General features: G+C 39.5%; 1 protein-coding gene and 1 pseudogene across 17 annotated transcripts in view; both read right to left on the bottom strand.

Annotated features, from left to right (window-relative positions):
* Vps13b (vacuolar protein sorting 13 homolog B) overlaps positions 1-21,852 on the bottom strand; it is a 576,579-nt gene that overhangs the window by 487,526 nt on the left and 67,201 nt on the right. For all 17 annotated transcript variants that reach the window (XR_010052974.1, XM_039079215.2, XM_039079218.2 and 14 more), the window contains one exon: positions 20,702-20,826. Coding sequence is in view for 16 of the 17 variants with exons in the window: in XM_039079215.2 (XP_038935143.1) it covers positions 20,702-20,826 (125 nt within the window). In the remaining variant the exon portion in view is untranslated. The remainder of the gene's footprint in view (positions 1-20,701; positions 20,827-21,852) is intronic.
* LOC103692884 (pre-mRNA-splicing factor SPF27 pseudogene) lies at positions 4,473-20,695 on the bottom strand (annotated as a pseudogene).

Here is a 21,852-nt window from a genome sequence, read left to right as displayed (position 1 = left end):
ATTTGGCAACACACAGTAGTTGATACAACATTCCTAATAATGTTGATGTAACAATATCAATAGAGAAGGCTTTTCCTTCTCCTGCCAAGTTTGAATTATGTTTGACCAGCTAGCAAGCTAGGTGAGTTATAAATGCCACGTTTGTATTATGCACTTCATCGAGTCTTCACATTACGCTATCTCTGCTTCAGAAAATTTTAAAGATCAATAGATTTTACAACTTAATGCAACTGGGGGACTCATTAAAATGTCAGTGAAAATACACAATAAAAGTGTGACTTTTCCTTGTGATTTATACCACTGCACATTTATTTAAAACAAAGAAGCTCAATACAAAATAATAATAAAATATCTAACAACTTCTAGACTTATCTTAAAATATCACCAAGTTGTGTTTTAACAGTTATGTTGGTCATTTATTTGGCAAATGTCTTGTGCTTATGTCCAGAAACTTTGGTCTGAATATATGTTCATTTTACGGAACAGGTTTAGAAACTATCAATGCAAACATTACTCTCTAGGGAAAAATAAATCCTAGTGTAACTAGTGGTATAAAAAACTCATTAAAATTCAACTTGGACAAACTCCAGGATAAATTGAAGGAAATAGAAACAAGTAGATCTTAATTGCATAGTAGCAAATACTTTAAATAAATATACCCTAATTACAAGCAATTAAAAAGAATGTGATTCACCACTTCCTGGCAAATCACAATACAGAAGCAATGAAATTTCTCTGCCAATGTAAGATTTCTAAGTTATTTAATTCTTGTTTTCAATACATAAAAAGGAAATTTAGAAGTATGAATCTTACTAGTGAATGCAAAGAAATAAAATCTACTCAACTTCCTACAGATACCATAACATGTCTGCCACATGCACACCTCAGGAACAAATACCCATTTGCTTTAGGACACACTTTACAGCAATTGAAAAAGTATTTCAGCAACAGCTGGACTAAAGACTCACATGGAGTTCCCAAATGCAAAGCTTGACAATTTAAAGCCGTTCCCAAAATATATTTTTGTTATTGTTCATATCCTGTACATTAAAATAAGATTAGGTCACTTTTTCCAAAATAAAGTTAGTACAAAATCTTACTGACTTATGAGACCAGTTGTTTTAACATGAAAACCTGTCGGGGGAGGAGGGAGGGGAGGAGAGGAGAGAGAGAGAGAGAGAGAGAGAGAGAGAGAGAGAGAGAGAGAGAGAGAGAGAGAACACAATGCTTACTTTGCTTACTTAACTGACATAACATAACAGTTATATACAAAATAAACAGTTTATACAAAATAAAGCCTTTGAAGCACTTTTTAAAAATTAAATGATACGGGGTTGGGGATTTAGCTCAGTGGTAGAGCGCTTGCCTAGCAAGCACAAGGCCCTGGGTTCAGTCCCCAGCTCCGGAAAAAAGAAAAAAAGAAAAAAATTAAATGATACAGTAAGTGAAAGTGTATACACTCTCTACTCCCAATCCACTCTCCTATCATGATTTTCCAAAATGAGCATACATGCAGATCTCAGACATCAATCTTGTGCATTACAAGCTAACCGTTAGTCTGGAGTTAGATGAGCCTGTGCCAGCCTACTTCCTCTGACTAAACTACATAGGAGTTAGAATTCACATTGTCCTCTGCTGCTCTTGTCAATGCTGCATGGTGCTGTACTGCAAATTCAAGTTCCTGGGCATTCCATCTGAGCATCCTGTGCTAGCTAGGCTCCACTACTGCTAACCAAAGGCACTATAACCATTACATCCTGACACATTAAGAAATGAACACATTCTATCAGTCAGATGTGGTGGTGCACACCTAGAATCCCAGAATCTGAAAGTGGATTTCTGAGCTCAAGTCTGGCCTGGCCTACATAGTGAGTTCCCAGACAGCCAAGGCAATGGTGAAAAACCCTACTTCAAAACAGAGGGGTGGCAAATACCTCCCGCAGGTAGCATCACTAGCTCCCACAATGAACCCAATCACTGCGACCTAAGGATAATTTGTAGAATCCTTTGAGGCTTCCACAGACTTCTGAGGTTGTGAGTAGAAATTGCTGTAGCGTGAATTTCACTGCACCTCCCACTAACTGTGCTAGGGCTGCTTCTGATACCTTAATCACATTTGAACACTAAGAAAGGGGCCTACACTGAACCTCAAGCACCAGTCAGTTCATCCAAAGCCTGAGAAGCTGAAGGAACAACAGAGACCTAACTAACCTAACCAGTAACCCAATGAAAGTGGAATACATAACCAGACCAAGAAATAATACCACTAATAATGATTTAACTGCAGAAGCTTAGACTCTATCACAAAAACATACACTATGAGAATAATTAAGATAAGAAGTTCCCTCCCAAATGTACTATTCCGATAGTAATGTTCCCTGAGAAAACCAAAACGATTCATACGACAATAATGTTAAATTGGCAATTTTAAATATGTTCAAGAAACTCAAAAAATATTTTAAAATGCCAGAATGAAGACTGTGAAAATATAGTTGAAATAAGAAAAATAACTAAAGTTATATAAAAATAGAGCATAGTAAAGAAACAGATGGGTGGTGATGGTGCACGGCTTTAATCCAAGCACTGGGGAGGCAGAGGAAATTGATCTCTGAGTTCAAGGATATCCTGGAATACAGAACAACTTCCAGGACAGACAGGGCTACACTGAGAAACCCTGTCTCAAATAAACAAAAGAATAAAACAAAGAAACAACAGAAGGAAAGACGGGAGGAAGGGAGGAAGGGAGGAAGGGAGAGGAAGGAGAAAGAGAAAACGGAAGAGGAGAAGGGGGGGAATTATTCCTGAAGAAAATTCAAGCTGAAATCAAACTTGAATTAAAAAATTTAGTAAACCAAATAAAAAACCTCAATGGAAAGCTGGAAAGATAACTCAGCAGTTGAGAGCTCTGAGAAGCCGTGGCAGGACAAGATGGCAGGTGATGTTAAGATTCTGCTGTGTATTTACAGGTTGTTATTAATGTTCTCAAGGGATGGATAGTACCAGGCATTGTATGTTTAAGTGGGCAATTATATCTTACCAGTTGGATCTAAGATTATTGTGTTGGATGTTCTTTTATGTGAGGGTTTGAGTGTAGGAAAGTGTGTGGCTGGGATGTGTTTCCGCCAAGATATCTAGCAGATATCTGGCCACCACGGTACAGAGATAGCGGGGTAAAAGACGCCGTTACTTTTTATTATTTTTATATTCTTACAACAACAGATGGCGAGCCAAGGTGATGGGCAAGAATCCACTAGTAATCCTGAGAGTTGAGAGAAAGTTTTTATTTTCTAAGTAAGAGGAGGCTGGCACCATGTTAAGTCATGTGATATCTTAAGCGAAAGAATTCATACAAAGAAAGCAGAAGCCACCTGGGCTGGCAAGCTGTAAGTCCCCTGCTGTGTGATAAGTAATGGCAGATCAGAGAGTCAGAGATTAAAAGCTGCTTTTTAAAGAAAGTTGTTTAGAAAGTCTTTCAGGATACTCATATTCTTTTTAACGTGGGCTCCACGGGAATTTTGGGTTGAAATCCTAGTTAGACAAGCTACTTCTTAATTACAGGTATTATTAAAAGGTGATTGAGTTTGTTTTTAGAAAGAAGAGAGTAAAGAAATTAACTGAATCAGGTGGGGATTTTCATCTATGGTTCAGAACTTAGATAGGGAAAAATTAGTCACTACCTCCAAGTAGAGAGTTGTGATGAAATGTCTGTAACACCAAGGAGAGTGAATGCAGGCATATATTTTAGAAGTTATTAAGTTTAAAGAAAAATCAGTGGCTCCGGGTAGAGAGCTTAACAGATGGATATATTTTGGGTTAAATTCCTGAGTTTTAAGTTGTTTATTGGTATTAAAATTGATAGAAGGTGTTTAAGTTTGTTTTAAGGAGAGTAAAGAGATTACCCGAATCACGTGGTGATTTTCATCTATGGTTCGGAACTTAGATAGGGAAAAATTAGTCACTACCTCCAAGTAGAGAGTTGTGATTAATGTCTGTAACACCGGGGAGAGTGAATGCAGACATATATTATAGAAGTTATTAAGGATAAAGAAAAATCTGTGGCTCCGGGTAGAGAGCTTAACAGATTGAGATATTTTGGGCTAAAGTCCTGGTTTGATATGTTGCTTATTGATATTGGAACTGATAGAAAGTATTTGGTTTATCTAATGAATTACCCCACTAAAGGATATATGGCTCGTTGATGCCAGCTAGCGAGGGTTTGTGGTTACTTTTGATATTTACCACCACAAGAAGCTCAGATTCTCTTAACATGGGCTCCACGGGAATTTTGGGATAACTTTCCTGATATCACAGAGTACAAAAGCCTATCAGGCTCATTGTTTAGCTTACTTCCTTTTTTAAAAAATTGTTTAATATTCATGATGGGTGTGACTTTGAGTTTTATGATTATATTATTACTCTGGGAGAGAGTGCAAGATACAAGCTATTCTGGTTTCAGACTAAGGAACACAGTATTTTGGGAGAAAGATTTTGTCTTTGTGTTTTTAAAGCTCTGGAAACCTCACAGAGTCATACTGATCAGATTTGATAGAAGTAGACCGCCTGAAAAATTTATTCAGGAGAATCAAACAAAAAGACATCTTGATTCTAAACTTTTGTCTTCAGAGTTGTATTTTACAGAGTGTGCCTACTTGGAATCTTGGTCTCAAGGACTTTCAGCTAGGTCCAGTCAGGACACATTGGCTACAGCATTTGCTTCATTCTTCCTACCCCCTACCCCTAAGGATATCTCAACACCCATGTACAGCTTGAAGAAGATATAGAGGAGTCGTCGCCCCAATTCCCTGGACTTTGGGGGGCTGAAAGTGGTTATTCTAAAATTGTTTTCATGAAGTACTTAAAATTGGTTGTAATTTAATAGGGAGAAATTAGCTAGATTGAATTATACAGTCATAATCTCATTTGGTAACTAAGCTAAAATCATATCTTTGCTTTGGTATAGAATTTATTGGTCAAACCTTGTACTTTTAAAGTACAAGGTTTAGAGCCAGTCCTTCTACTGTTGTCATTACAAACTTCTCAGTTGATTACACCTGTGAGTTAAGAGTCAAATAGCAAAGTCATGGCTCTGAGTTTGTGAGAGTACTTTCAACATATAATTTAGGATATGGAGACAACAGTCCAGATTGTCTTATATAGGGAGATGGTTTTAAAAAACGTCAGGAATCCACAAAATTTGAGATTTAAAGTTATTTATCTTTTGTTGAGACATATCTGCTCCTAACAGTTACACTTTGGTGGATTTAACGAAGAATGTGAACATCTCTACCTACAGATAAGGCAATACTTTCTGGCTAGGCAGCCACTACACAAAACTGCCTGTTTCATTTGCAGACTAATACTGTCCAGAAAAGGACAAATTATGCAGAATAGTTGACTGATAAACTCGGCTAAGACAGAGTGATCAGCCCTTCAAAATCTGCATTTCAAGAGTCTGTCAGGTTCCCGTGGGGGAGGGCCCAGGAGCAGCAGGACCCCTGCGCCTGAGACACCCCTGGAACCTGAAGGGACAGACCAGATAAACAGTTCTCTGCACCCAAATCCCGTGGGAGGGAGAGCTAAACCTACAGAGAGGCAGACACGCCTGGGAAACCAGAAGAGACGGCACTCTGCACACATCTCTGACGCCAGAGGAAAACACCAAACGCCATATACAACCCTGGTGCACAGAGGCTCCCGGAAAGGGAGGCGCAGATCTTCCTGGTTGCTGCCACCACGGAGAGCTCGTAGGCAGCACCCCAAAAGCAAACTTGAGCCTCGGGACCACAGGTAAGACCAACTTTTCTGCTGCCTGGTGAACACCAGACACAGGCCCACAGGAAGAGCTGAAGACCTGTAGATAGAAAAAACTACATGCCCGAAAGCAGAACACTCTGTCCCCATAACTGGCTGAAAGAAAACAGGAAAACAGGTCTACAGCACTCCTGACACACAGGCTTATAGGACAGTCTAGCCACTGTCAGAAATAGCAGAACAAAGTAACACTAGAGATAATCTGATGGCGAGAGGCAAGCGCAGGAACCCAAGCAACAAAAACCAAGACTACATGGCATCATCGGACCCAATTTTCCTACCAAAGCAAACACGGAATATTCAAACACACCAGAAAAGCAAGACCTAGTTTCAAAATCATATTTGATCATGATGCTGGAGGACTTCAAGAAAGATGTGAAGAACTCCCTTACAGAACAAGTAGAAGCCTACAGAGAGGAATCACAAAACTCCCTGAAAGAATTCTAGGAAATCATAAATAAACAAGTAGAAGCCCATAGAGAGGAGTCACACAAATCGCTGAAAGAATTCCAGGAAATCATAGATAAACAAGTAGAAGCCCATAGAGAGGAGTCACAAAAATCCCTGAAAGAATTCCAAGAAAACACAATCAAACAGTTGAAGGAATTAAAAATGGATATAGAAGCAATCAAGAAAGAACACATGGAAACAACCCTGCATATAGAAAATCAAGAGAAGAGACAAGGAGACTTAGATACAAGCTTCACCAACAGAATACAATAGATGGAAGAGAGAATCTCTGGAGCAGAAGATTCCATAGAAATCATCGACTCAACTGTCAAAGATAATGTAAAGCAGAAAAAGCTACGGGTCCAAAACATACAGAAAATCTAGGACTCAATGAGAAGATAAAACCTAAGGATAATAGGTGTAGAAGAGAGTGAAGACTCCCAGCTCAAAGGACCAGTAAATATCTTCAACAAAATCATAGAAGAAAACTTCCCTAACCTAAAAAAAGAGATACCCATAGGCATACAAGAAGACTACAGAACTCCAAATAGATTGGACCAGAAAAGAAACACCTCCCGTCACATAACTGTCAAAACACCAAACGCACAAAATAAAGAAAGAATATTAAAAGCAGTAAGGGAAAAAGGTCAAGTAACATATAAAGGCAGACCTATCAGAATTACACCAGACTTTTCGCCAGAAACTATGAAAGCCAGAAGATCCTGGACAAATGTCATACAGAACCTAAAAGAACACAAATGCCAGCCCAGGTTACTGTATCCTGCAAAACTCTCAATTAATATAGATGGAGAAACCAAGATATTCCATGACAAAACCAAATTTACACAATATCTTTCTACAAATCCAGCACTACAAAGGATTACAAATGGTAAAGGCCAACATAAAGAGGCAAGCTATACACTAGAAGAAGCAAGAAACTAATCATCTTGGCAACAAAACAAAGAGAAGAAAAGCACACAAACATAACCTCACATCCAAATATGAATATAACAGGAGGCAATAATCACTATTCCTTAATATCTCTCAACATCAATGGCCTCAACTCCCCAATAAAAAGACATAGATTAATAAACTGGATATGCAACAAGGACCCTGCATTCTGCTGCCTACAGGAAACACACCTCAGAGACACAGACAGACACTACCTCAGAGTGAAAGACTGGAAAACAACTTTCCAAGCAAATAGTCAGAAGAAGCAAGCTGGAGTAGCCATTCTAATATCAAATAAAATCAATTTTCAACTAAAATTCATCAAAAAAGATAAGGAAGGACACTTCATATTCATCAAAGGAAAAATCCACCAAGATGAACTCTCAATCCTAAATATCTATGCCCCAAATACAAGGGCACCTACATACGTAAAAGAAACCTTACTAAAGCTCAAAACACACATTGCACCTCACACAATAACAGTAGGAGACTTCAACACCCCACTCTCATCAATGGGCAGATAATGGAAACAGAAATTAAACAGAGACGTACACAGACTACGAGAAGTCATGAGCCAAATGGACTTAACAGATATTTATAGAACATTCTATCCTAAAGCAAAAGGTTATACCTTCTTCTCAGCTCCTCATGGTACTTTCTCCAAAACTGACCATATAATTGGTCAAAAAACGGGCCTCAACAGGTACAGAAAGATAGAAATAATCCCATGCATACTATCGGACCACCACGGCCTAAAACTGGTCTTCAATAACAATAAGGGAAGAATGCCCACATATACGTGGAAATTGAACAATGCTCTACTCAATGATAACCTGGTCAAGGAAGAAATAAAGGAAGAAATTAAAGACTTTTTAGAATTTAATGAAAATGAAGGTACAACATACCCAAACTTATGGGACACAATGAAAGCTGTGCTAAGAGGAAAACTCATAGCTCTGAGTGCCTGCAGAAAGAACCAGGAGAGAGCATATGTCAGCAGCTTGACAGCACACCTAAAAGCTCTAGAACAAAAAGAAGCAAATACACCCAGGAGGAGTAGAAGGCAGGAAATAATCAAACTCAGAGCTGAAATCAACCAAGTAGAAACAAAAAGGACCATAGAAAGAATCAACAGAACCAAAAGTTGGTTCTTTGAGAAAATCAACAAGATAGATAAACCCTTAGCCAGACTAACGAGAGGACACAGAGAGTGCGTCCAAATTAACAAAATCAGATATGAAAAGGGAGACATAACTACTGATTCAGAGGAAATTCAAAAAATCATCAGATCTAACTATAAAAGCCTATATTCAACAAAACTTGAAAATCTGCAGGAAATGGAAAATTTCCTAGACAGATACCAGGTACTGAAGTTAAATCAGGAACAGATAAACCAGTTAAACAACCCCATAACTACTAAGGAAATAGAAGCAGTCATTAAAGGTCTCCCAACCAAAAAGAACCCAGGTCCAGACGGGTTTAGTGCAGAATTCTATCAGACCTTCATAGAAGACCTCATACCAATATTATCCAAACTATTCCACAAAATTGAAACAGATGGAGCACTACCGAATTCCTTCTATGAAGCCACAACTACTCTTATACCTAAACCACACAAAGACCCAACAAAGAAAGAGAACTTCAGACAGACCAATTTCCCTTATGAATATCGACGCAAAAATACTCAATAAAATTCCTGCAAACCGAATCCAAGAGCACATCAAAACAATCATCCACCACAATCAAGTAGGCTTCATCACAGGCATGCAGGGATGGTTTAATATGCAGAAAACCATCAACGTGATCCATTATATAAACAAACTGAAAGAACAGAACCACATGATCATTTCATTAGATGCTGAGAAAGCATTTGACAAAATTCAACACCCCTTCATGATAAAAGTCCTGGAAAAAATAGGAATTCAGGCCCATACCTAAACATAGTAAAAGCCATATACAGCAAACCAGTTGCTAACATTAAACTAAATGGAAAGAAACTTGAAGCAATCCCACTAAAATCAGGGACTAGACAAGGCTGCCCACTCTCTCCCTACTTATTCAATATAGTTCTTGAAGTTCTAACCAGAGCAATCAGACAACAAAAGGTCAAGGGGATACAGATAGGAAAAGAAGAAGTCAAAATATCACTATTTGCAGATGATATGATAGTTTATTTAAGTGATCCCAAAAGTTCCACCAGAGAACTACTAAAGCTGATAAACAACTTCAGCAAAGTGGCTGGGTATAAAATTAACTCAAATAAATCAGTAGCCTTCCTCTACACAAAAGAGAAACAAGCCGAGAAAGAAATTAGGGAAACGACACCCTTCATAATAGAAATATTATGTAAATATAAAGTACCTCGTTGTGACTTTAACCAAGCAAGTAAAAGATCTGTACAATAAGAACTTCAAGACACTGAAGAAAGAAATTGAAGAAGACCTCAGAAGATGGAAAGATCTCCCATGCTCATGGATTAGAAGGATTAATATAGTAAAAATGGCCATTTTACCAAAAGCGATCTACAGATTCAATGCAATCCCCATCAAAATACCAATCCAATTCTTCAAAGAGTTAGACAGAACAATTTGCAAATTCATCTGGAATAACAAAAAACCCAGGATAGCTAAAACTATCCTCAACAATAAAAGGACTTCAGGGGGAATCACTATCCCTGAACTCAAGCAGTATTACAGAGCAATAGTGATAAAAACTGCACGGTATTGGTACAGAGACAGACAGATAGACCAATGGAACAGAATTGAAGACCCAGAAATGAACCCACACACCTATGGGCACTTGATTTTTGACAAAGGAGCCAAAACCATCCAATGGAAAAAAGATAGCATTTTCAGCAAATGGTGCTGGTTCAACTGGAGGTCAACATGTAGAAAAATGCAGATCGATCCATGCTTATCACCCTGTACAAAGCTTAAGTCCAAGTGGATCAAGGACCTCCACATCAAACGAGATACACTCAAACTAATAGAAGAAAAACTAGGGAAGCATCTGGAACACATGGGCACTGGAAAAAATTTCCTGAACAAAACACCAATGGCTTATGCTCTTAAGATCAAGAATCGACAAATGGGATCTCATAAAACTGCAAAGCTTCTGTAAGGCAAAGGACACTGTGGTTAGGACAAAACGGCAACCAACAGATTGGGAAAAGATCTTTACCAATCCTACAACAGATAGAGGCCTTATATCCAAAATACACAAAGAACTCAAGAAGTTAGACCGCAGGGAAACAAATAACCCTATTAAAAAATGGGGTTCAGAGCTAAACAAAAAATTCATAGCTGAGGAATCCCGAATGGCTGAGAAACACCTAAAGAAATGTTCAACATCTTTAGTCATAAGGGAAATGCAAATCAAAACAACCCTGAGATTTCACCTCACACCAGTGAGAAAGGCTAAGATCAAAAACTCAGGTGACAGCAGATGCTGGCGAGGATGCAGAGAAAGAGGAACACTCCTCCATTGTTGGTGGGATTGCAGACTGGTACAACCATTCTGGAAATCAGTCTGGAGGTTCCTCAGAAAATTGGACATTGAACTGCCTGAGGATCCAGCTATACCTCTCTTGGGCATATACCCAAAAGATGCCCCAACATATAAAAAAGACACGTGCTCCACTATGTTCATCGCAGCCTTATTTATAATAGCCAGAAGCTGGAAAGAACCCAGATGTCCTTCATCAGAGGAATAGATACAGAAAATGTGGTACATCTACACAATGGAATATTACTCAGCTATCAAAAACAATGACTTTATGAAATTCGTAGGCAAATGGTTGCAACTGGAAAATATCATCCTGAGTGAGGTAACCCAATCACAGAAAGACATACATGGTATGCGCTCACTGATAAGTGCTCATTAGCCCAAATGCTTGAATTACCCTAGATGCCTAGAACAAATGAGACTCAAGACGGATGATGAAAATGTGAATGCTTCACTCCTTCTTTAAAAGGGGAACAAGAATACCCTTTGCAGGGAAGAGAGAGGCAAAGATTAAAACAGACACAGAAGGAACACCCATTCAGAGCCTGCCCCACATGTGGCCCACACATATACAGCCATCCAATTAAACAAGATAGATGAAGCAAAGAAGTGCAGGCCGACAGGAGTAGGATGGAGATCGCTCCTGAGAGACACACCCAGAATACAGCAAATACAGAGGCGAATGCCAGCAACAAACCACTGAACTGAGAATAGGACCCCCGTTGAAGGAATCAGAGAATGAACTGGAAGAGCTTGAAGGGGCTCGAGACCCCATATGTACAACAATGCCAAGCAACCAGAGCTTCCAGGGACTAAGCCACTACCTAATGACTATACATAGACTGACCCTGGACTCTGACCTCATAGGTAGCAATGAATATCCTAGTAAGAGCACCAGTGGAAGGGGAAGCCCTGGGTCCTGCTAAGACTGAACCCCCAGTGAACTAGACTGTTGGGGGGAGGGCGGCAATGGGGGGAGGATGGGGAGGGGAACACCCATAAAGAAGGGGAGGGGAGAGGGAGATGTTTGCCCAGAAACCGGGAAAGGGAATAACACTCGAAATGTATATAAGAAATAGTCAAGTTAATAAAAAATAAAAACATTTTTAAAAAAAGATTCTGTCAGTTGATTTTGGGCCAGAAGGCTGAAGACTTGTGCTCACATGTTGCTAACAGGGTACTGTGCTAGTGGAGATTTGTCTCTACAACCTCTCATTTCTGGAAGCTGTGTTAGGCTTCCTTTGTGTATAGATATTTGGTCATTCCCAGATTTCTGAGGGGGTTGAAGATGTTAAATAGCCTATCAGGCTGTTTAACTCTAAATATACATATTTTATTGGACAGTTATCAGATAGTATACAAGCTAGCCAAGATATAGATTTTAAGCCTTTCTTAAGCTGAAATGGAAAGGAATGTTCTGTTTAACTGATATAGTGATGGACTGGGTGTTGAGTATATCAAATCCTTTATAAATTGTAGAATGGTAATTGTACTCAATATATAAGTGAAAAGGCTTTTTAACTGGACAAAAAGGGTGAAATGCTGTGGTTTGCCCTGAAGTTACTGTATTTTGATGCTAATTCCACTGCCCCAAGAACAGCTGCCTAGTCAAGGACTCAGAACTCAGGTGACTTCACCAGAACCACCTCTCCATTGAATTTGTAAAGTACTGGTGCGGGCAGGATAGGAGGAGGCCTGTCATTGGAGGAGAAGGAAGGATGGGCAGGAGAGAAGTTTGAAGGAAGAGGAGGAGACTAAGGGAGAGAGAAAGAGACAGGAGGGAGAGAGGGAGAGAAGCCGTGGCAGGACAAGATGGCAGGTGATGTTAAGATTCTGCTCTGTGTATTTACAGGTTGTTATTAATGTTCTCAAGGGATGGATAGTACCGGGCATTGTATGTTTAAGTGGGCAATTATATCTTACCAATTGGATTAAAAAAAAAAAAAAAAGAGCTCTGACTACTCTTCCAGAAGTCCTGAGTTCAATTCCCAGCAACCACATGGTGGTTCACAACCTCTGGTGTGTCTAAAGAAAGCTACAGTGTATGAATGAATGAATGAATGGCCAATGCAAAACTTCACAAATAGAATGGATCAAGTGGAAAACAGAAGATTTGTGCTTGAAGACAGGATAAGGGAATTAGAGCACTTTGTCAAGGAAAATGATAAATTAAAAAAAATGAAGAAAGAATGCGGGAAATCTTATGAACTATGAAAGATCACAGAGAATAAACTCAGGTCAAAGACACAGAAAATATTTTCAACGAAGTCAAGGGAAAAAAAGTTTCTCAAAACAATGGAAATGGATCTATAAGGTACAAGAGGAATACAGAACAGCAAATCAACAGGACCAGAAAACCAATTCTCCAAGTCATTCCATGGTCAAAACACGAAACTTACAGAACCTTGTGTTCTATGTTCCCTAAGAGACTACAGACAGTAGCCCAGGCTCGATCTCTGGCAGACTATCATTGTGATCAGAGGAGAAGACGTCCCACAATAAAGGCAGCTGTATGACAACAAAGGCAACACTGTATGGGATACTGGGAAGGACTGCTTCAGATTGGAAAAGGGTAAGTATATCCAAGAGGCGACCAGAGAAACAAACAAAAACAACCAATTTTAGGTCTGTAATTAAAAAGGAAAACTAAGAACACAGATACCACAAAATTAACACAATGACAGGAATTAATACATATCTTTCAATAATAACTTTCAATACCAATAATGTTACCTCCCCAATAAAGACAGAGCAGTAGACTGGACTTTTAAAAAAGCATCAATTACTTTCCTGCCTCCAAGAAACACACCTCTCATGGGTTGGGGATTTAGCTCAGTGGTAGAGTGCTTGCCTAGCAAGCACAAGGCCCTGGGTTCGGTCCCCAGCTCCGGAAAAGAAAAAAAAAAGGAAACACACCTCACTAAGATACACAGCTCACTACTAAAGATAAAAGACAGAATGTTAATAACAAGAGCTCTCTATGATTCATGTTTGCATTTGAAAATGTGAGCTCTCAACTTCTTGTTCCTGCACCCATACTTCCTGCTATGCTCATCACAGTGATAGATTGTTAGACCTCTAGACTCATAAGTCCAGATAAATACTCCCAACCACAAAATTCTTGGCTGTGCTGCTTTGTCACGGCAACAGAAAAGTAACTAATATTAACTAGTATCAGAGTGGGCTGTTGCTATGAAGAACCTCACCATGTAGGTTTTTAGAAGACTTTGGAACTTTGAACTGGAAAAGACATTATCAGCAGAACTAAAGAGGCCATCTTAGCAGAAGTTTTGAAAACAGTATACTGAGAGCAATCAAGACTTTTGAGTTTGCATGAGTTTTCAGAGGCAAAGAATATTTATTAGCAATTAAGCCAGAGGTTATTCTTATGAAATTCAAAGAAGACTTTGGCAGCCTTCTACCCTTGTCCTATGAACCTGCCTGATGCTAAATTCCTAGATAACATAATAATGTAAAATCTGTGGAATGAATGTTATTCATAATGCTTACTCAAGCCTACAATGAAAAAATCAAATTGGGCATAGAGAAATACAAATGTTCAGTTTAAAGAGAAAACAAAAGAGCACTAGGGATCATAATGCTACATCCAAAAGTTCTAGAAGAGGGTCTGTAATTACGGAGATTAGCACCATTAAACAAAGTTCTGATCTGCACTGAAAGAAAAGGAGGGTGCCCTCAGTTAAGCTTCCAACTCGTTCTCCTAGAAAGAAATGAAGTACTTTTAATAAAAAGAAGGAAAAAATGCTGCTAACTTGATTCAAAGGGATCAGGAGCTAGCCAAAGGTGGCAGCTGAACTCACCATTGGTCCACACAGTGCTACAATTAGAGGCAGGAAGGATGAAGGGCCAAGGGTTTTGCATCCACAGTTTCAGAATGCTGCCATGGCCGTGTAGTGTGTGGCAGGAGAATCCCTGTGTGAGGGATCTGAGAGGGAAGAAGCCCTGCAAGACGACTGTGTGAAACTGTGAAAGGGAACCCTGGGTTTCCCATGAATCGGAGCTGATGGAGATATCAGTCATATGGCATGTTTCCTGGAGAGCTGAGTATGGGGGAGAACAGCCCGAGAGAGAGGGACAGGGGAGGGGGAGCGGGAAGCGGAGGGGAGAGAGAGAGAGAGAGAGAGAGAGAGAGAGAGAGAGAGAGAGAGAGAGAGAGATGCTGCAGGAAGCAAAGCAATTAAGAGACTGCCTTAAGTCTCAGAAGATACTTTGGCCTTTAAGACGGAAAGGCCAGGGGTTCTAAGAACTGACCTAAATGTATCCTACATTATGATATGGCCATGAGACCGATAGGGGCAAGGGAGGGGACTGTGGTGGTTTGAATATCGAATGTCTCCCCTAGGCTTTGGTATTTGAACCTCTGGTGCCCAGGCTGTGGCACTGCTTGGCGTGCTTAGGTGACACAGCTTTGATAAAGAAATGCATCACTGGGGTGGGCTTTGCGATGACAGCATCATTCCACTTCCAGTTTACTCTCTTTGCCTTACGTTTGTGTTTGAAGATGTGAATTCTTAGCTTCTTGATCCTGCCAGCATGCCTGCCACCTACTATCATGGCCTGAAGGCCACAACACACTGAATCCTCTAGAACAATAAGCCCAAACAAACTCTTCCATACAAAAGTAAATAACAATAATAAAAGTTTTTAAATGTCCAAACAGTGGCTCAGATGACTATGAATCAAAAGTGTGACAGAGACTCAGAAATCAGATAGTGCCTACAATCACAGCCAATGCTGATAAATTAGTTCCTTTTCTCATGGCTCTGTACAAATACCTAACCCCCCAAAAAACAAAGTTTGTCTTAGAGTTCAGTGGGATATAGCTAATGGAGAGCGGGGGTCGAGGGGGACTGCAGCAGCGCTACATGCTTAGTTAGAAAACAGAGAGCAATGGATGCTGATGCTGGCCCATTTTCTGCTTTTTATTCAGCTCAGGACCTCAGCCCATTGAATAATAACAACCACATTTAGGATGGGTCTTCCAACATCAACTAACAAACCTAAGTAATTCTTCACAGACACGCTGACAGATTTGTTTGTGTGATTCTAAATCACCCCAGCAAGTTGCCAATCAGGAGTAACCATTGTAGCTGACATCTACAGTTCTCTTAAAGCAGGACTGGAATATCTACATACTATTTGACCTGATCCTAGCAGACATTAGATTCAGTATCTCTAATACATAGCCTCTAACATTGAATTCAGTTAATTTTATTAACTATACTTTAAAGTAAAAATCAAATTGGATCATCAAAGCAGAAAAGATGAAAATATGAAATCAAGGAATACTTCATAATAATTCTTGTGTGGCCACTATGAGAATCAGTATAACATGTTGAATGCCCTTAAATTTTAATTTATTCAAATATCATCTTACTTCCTGTTATTTAAAATGTTAAATTCATATTTTAAAGTATAATATTCACTTTCAGATTGTATCTATCCTTTAATACTCTTTTTAAAAGCTACTTCCAAGTTCTCCATGGCTCTCTAACCCACGTAACGTTTTTCTTCATGTCATTAGTGTATTTATAATGTCATCTAGTATAAAAATTGGAGAGTTTACTCCGATTTTCAAAGACCACACCTCTTATACATTCCTGTTTATTAAAGCAATGTTTATTAAGCACCCTTTATTTCTTTTTTTTTTTTAAATGCTTAGAACTATATTCAACAAGACACAAATTCAAGGTTGCCAGCTTCCTGAACACACTGGAAGCCTCAGAAGTAAAGGAGCTTCGTTACAAAATGTGAAGCCTTTTTAAAAAAAAAGAAAAGACTTCACTACAAAATATGAGAAGATTACTGTGAGGTCATACTGACTTTGAAAACCCAGGTTTTTACAGCTATAGAAATAGCGACGTGTTGACAACCTTTATTTGGTAAGACAATAGAAGCAATACGACAGTTCACACAGTCCATGGCCTCCGAACACTTCAGCAGCAGCCACCCTGAGGAAATCCCTGGGCCAAGTCTCACAGAGCACACTTCTCTTCCTTGCTGCCCACGTCATCAGAAGTCTTGGCAGACATTTTCCTTGTTTGCCTCCCCATGCTGCTGCTTGATTTGATAGATAGTTTTCCAGCTGTACAATAGTCCGCTCAGTCTCTGATCTTACTCACCAGCAACACCCAATTTGACTCCATCTCTCTCAACTTAGCCCCAGCTGTAAGCTGCATGTTCTTGGCTGCCGGTTTAAATCCTGAATATGTTTCCTTAAGTTATGAAGCTCTCTCTGTGCATGTTCAATCTTCCGTTGTACACTTTACAGGCATTATATCCATGCTGCGACATCAGCTCCAGATTCTCAATCCAGACTGCGTGATGCTCCAGCTGGGCCATAGAACTGTTTACACAGTCTTGTCACGCAGTAATGTCATTTTTTTGACCTGAGGAAGGGGTTGGCTTCATACCATTTCATGCTGAGTAATTCAATCAGCTGTCAAGCAGACAGTCTTTCAAATTTGTTTCTCATGATGTCTGTTTCAAAGGCAGAATACTCCAGGGCTGTCAGGTAACTCAAGTAGTTCTTGGTTGGTGGCATCTGCAGATTTCCTCCTCCACCAGGGCTGCAGCCACTCTGGTAGCCTTGGTGAAAGCAGGGTAGAATATCCACCACCACCTCCCTGGCTACCTAGCCCGTGCCCGCCATCTTGCGGCACTCCACAGCACCCTTTATTTCTTAAGTAGATGGTGAAATACTATAAAGAAAGGTGCAGTAAATACATATCCAGTACACAGTCAATGTCGTAGTTAAGGTTATTGTTGCTGTGTTGAAACACCATGACCAAAGAAGCATGGGCAAGGAAAGGTTTATTCAGTTTATGCTTCCACATCACAGCTCATCATCAAAGAAGTTAGGACACTAACTTAAAAGCAGAGCAGGGACTTGGAGGCAGGAGCTGACGGAGGCAGTGGCCATGGAGGGTGCTGCTTACTGGCTTACATCACATAGACTGCTCAGCCTGCTTCCTTATAAAACCCAGGACCACCAGCGTCAAACCCAGCAATCCTCAGAGTAGTATATTAAAAAAAAAAATCATAAGAAAGCTGTGCTGGCTATTTTTGGCCTATTTAGGCTGAGACCTACCTATCTGTCCATGACGAACTTGTCTATGTGAGAGTAAATACAATGGGAAAGGCATGAGGATGCCACTCCCCACATCAGCCTCTGGTGTGGCAGAGAAAATATAGAAAAAGAGAATAATATAGGGTTGTTGGGTCAGTATATTTTACAGCTAGCAAAATGTAAGGGAAAGAGAGTACAAGTCAAGGCTGTGGTATAGAGCCTTTGTGGGGTCCGAACCCTTAGAATTCACACTAAGAATCAAAGAGTAAAAAGAAAGCATGGTAACAGAGATAGACAGCCCTCATCTCCAATAACTAGTAATAAGGAAAGGAAACTCTTTAATGTAGCTAGTACCTGGGGTCTCAATAATGTCCTACTACAAGAAACTATGGGAATCAAAGAATACTCTGTAACTAGATTGCTTGAATTGAGGAAAGAGACACAACCTGGCTTATGAGACTATGCAACACAGGGTAAATGGAATACGTATGAATGCCTTAGAAACAAATATACTACTCATTTCTCCATTAAACCAAGGCTACACAGCCTGAGGCAGTGTGAAGTTAGCAGTCTCTGCCTGGTAGCTCATATGAGTCAGTAGGAAGACTTGGTTATTGCAGGCTGAAGTCTTCATTCATACTACAGCCTAAAAGACCTCAGAAAAATGACAAGCATTACTGAGAAAACAGGATGTGGAGGAGAAAATGTTTGCTGCCCAGTTCATGAGCCCAAATAAAAGTGTGTTCACCAGAAAGTCACTGGGGATGTCAGGCCCACTACGGAGCTAGCTTTAGAGACTGCTGCTCCCCTCGGTAGGATGTGATCTTTGAGGTAGGAGAGCTGAAGGTAGATCTAAGTAAATGAGACCCAGACCTGGCTGTGGTATGAATGTTAAAAGGTCCCCTGCGTGTTCATGTACTTGAGCACCTGCTTCCTACTGCTGACTGTTGGGAAAGGCTGTGAACCTTTAGGAGGCGGAAGAAGTAGGCCACTGGGGGCAAGGGCGGGAGTGCTGAAGCTTTATAGTCCAGCCTCTGTTCCTCACCCGTGGATAAAATGTGGCTGGCCGTCCTCTGATCTTGGGACTATGCTTTCCCAACATAACGATTACCCAGCCTCAGAGCATAAAGCAAACACACCCTTCCCACTCAAGTTGCCTTTCAGTAGCTACTGGCTCAGCAACAAGAAAGTCACTAATAAACAACAAATTGTATTTTGTTCCTAAAACATTAAAGGAACCAATATGTGTTAAGAAAAGGACAAGGCAAACAAAGAGGAACTCAAAGACAAAGGCAGCAAGATTTGGAAGTCAAATACAGCGACACGTAGCTGGCTGCTTATGTCTATCCAGCAAAGGTCAATAAAGAAGGCTTTCTTATAGACAAGCTAAATATTCCATTGTGGGTTTTGTTTTCTGAAGCACTTAGTAAAATTGATTCCAACATTTGAACGACAAAAAAAATAAAAAATCCTGGTTTTTTGTTGTTGTTTCTTGAGACAAGGTCTCACTATTCACTATGTAGCCCTGGCTGGCCTGATCTCACTATGTAGACCAAGCTGGTCTCAAATTCAAAGAGATCCACCTGCTTCCTGAGTGTCACTATGACCGGCCACAACTTCTTAACAGACCAGAATATAGAACAGTTTAGCTCAAATGGAATGTGCTATATATAGAAAGTTCATTGTACATAGCATAATAAACCACATATGAGGACAATGACATTTACAAACAGAAACCTGCCAAGAAACATTAAAAGAAACTGTAAAATGGTTTCATTTCACAGGATTCATTCCAAGAGTTAATCATAATATTTTTTTATAAATTCTGTGGAACAATGGGCAAATTTCTTTGGAAAAATGAATAACTTCCTTACTAATTTCACTCCCAAATTATTTTAAATTATTAAAGGAATACAGTATTTTTTTTTTTAAAGATACTTGTATCTGTTTTTCTGGAAGTTACTTTGAAAATCTACTTAAATAAAAAACTGAAGACAAGTATATCATATAATATTACTAATTATGACACATTGAAATACATGTTTTAAATACATGTTTAAATATATTTCACTAGAAGATAACTTTACATAACCATATTTCTTTTGTTTAAACAATTAATTCTATAACATACTTAAAAACATTTACTTTTATCTAAAAATAAATAGAAAATATTACCTTTCCTTCTAAAAATCTCTTAGAATTTAAGGAAATATGACCTTCAAATGCAGTAAGCAATCCTGAATAAGTGATTAAGATGAAAATCTGCCCACACTGTTACTAAACACGTCTTCTCTAACTGCTGGGTATACTTTACACAGCATGTGGAATGACATACCATTCACTGCACTTCTTCCACAGATCTGCCTACTCCCAGGAGGAAAGGTCACCTGCTCTTATCCCTGGAACTCTCTACAGCAGCAGCACATATCTCAAATATGAAGTAAGTTAGTACACATCAACCATCCTTCCTACTCCAGAAAGACTGGGAACTGACACATTACTGAGAATGACAGCAGTAAGTTGGTAAGGTAGCTGAGCAGAGAAAGTGCTTATCAAGGCCACAGACCTGAATTCAATCCCCAGGCCCACATAATGGGAGGGAAGTCACACCACAGGTGTCCCCAAACTTCCACACATGTGCGATGGCACATGAATGCACATATACACAACATGTACATACACAAAATAAATAGCTGTAATATTTTAACTTTTTACATTTAAAAAACTGGAGGTTTTCATTTCTTAGGTCTCAATAAGAATACAATTTCAATTGTTTTTCTAACACTTTTATAAAACTTACACTTATGGGCATAAGCTAGACATATTTAAAATTTTCTATCCAGAAATGATAAGATAAAAATGAACATAAATCACAGTTAACAAGTACTTACTTACCAGAGAGCAGGGAGCTTCAGACGCTTCCCATAGAGGGCAGTACTGAAAGAGGGAACAATGGGTGCAGGCAGGCAGTGAGACCCACTCTGCTCCAAACACGTCAGTCCTGCCTGGAAACCAAACACCTGCCAGACAGAGCACAGCCAGGTGAGCGAGTGAGGAGGGCCAACACCAGAGCAGCTGCAGTCACTGCAGTCACGAGTGCCTGCCGCTCTGTTCACTTCCAAGTGAAGCTCCTGGAAGGTATGTTTTTCTGTTTGAGGTAGTTTGACAACAGTTAAATTTCAATGCGTTAAACTTAAAACATGAAGAGATCTAGAACTATTGTCTTAAATGTATTTTAAATATATAACTAAGGATTTTGAAGCCACCAATGTATCAAGTGAGAACAGGGCTCTATCTGGGAAGTACTTTAATCTTTCTCATGAACTCCTTCACATGAAATCCAGTGCTCTTTTGGAATAAGACGAGGCTACTGAGATGACTTATCAGATTCAAGGTGCTTGCCACCAAGTCTCAGGAGCTGAGCCCCGTATATGAAACTCTCACTTAGTGGAGTATTTCTCACAAGTTGTCCTCTCAGCACCACAGACATAACAAGCTTGGTAGCAAGCACCTTTAACTAGTGAGCCACTTAACTGACCCTATAACTATTTTTAAATATATCTTTTTTTAAGTTGGGGATGGAAAGACCAAGAAGATAGACTGCCTCACAAGCATAAAGATCTGCATTTGGTCCCTTGTAGTGACAATTCTGGAGTTTTAGTTTCTTTAAAGAACATAGATATATGATTTAAGAATATGTTTCTGTTTTAATCCCAGGTGTGTGATATGGGCTTCTTCAGATTGTCCACAACAGTTATGATTTGCCTCATACTCCAGCAGAGACATAATTTTGACAGGTGCAGATAGTTTCTGCAATTGTGCGACATCTGGAAATCTGGGGACTTTTCCGAGAGTCTATAAATGATAGGGTTCCAAGAGGCAGAATGGGTTTCTGGTTGGCTTGTCAGTTGGCTGTTGTTGGTTGCTGTTGGTCACAGCTTACTATGTAGTTGTGAGCAAAGAAGAAACAAGAAGAAAATTTACATATCCTGACGGTAAAGATCAAACTTGTTCCAAGGAACTCTATGCCCCTAATCAGCAGGAAG

This window comes from Rattus norvegicus, chromosome 7 (genome assembly GCF_036323735.1).
Source record: "Rattus norvegicus strain BN/NHsdMcwi chromosome 7, GRCr8, whole genome shotgun sequence".
NCBI lineage: Eukaryota > Metazoa > Chordata > Mammalia > Rodentia > Muridae > Rattus > Rattus norvegicus.
Note: the sequence above shows the minus strand (reverse complement) of the source record. Positions and strands in the feature narration are given on the sequence as shown.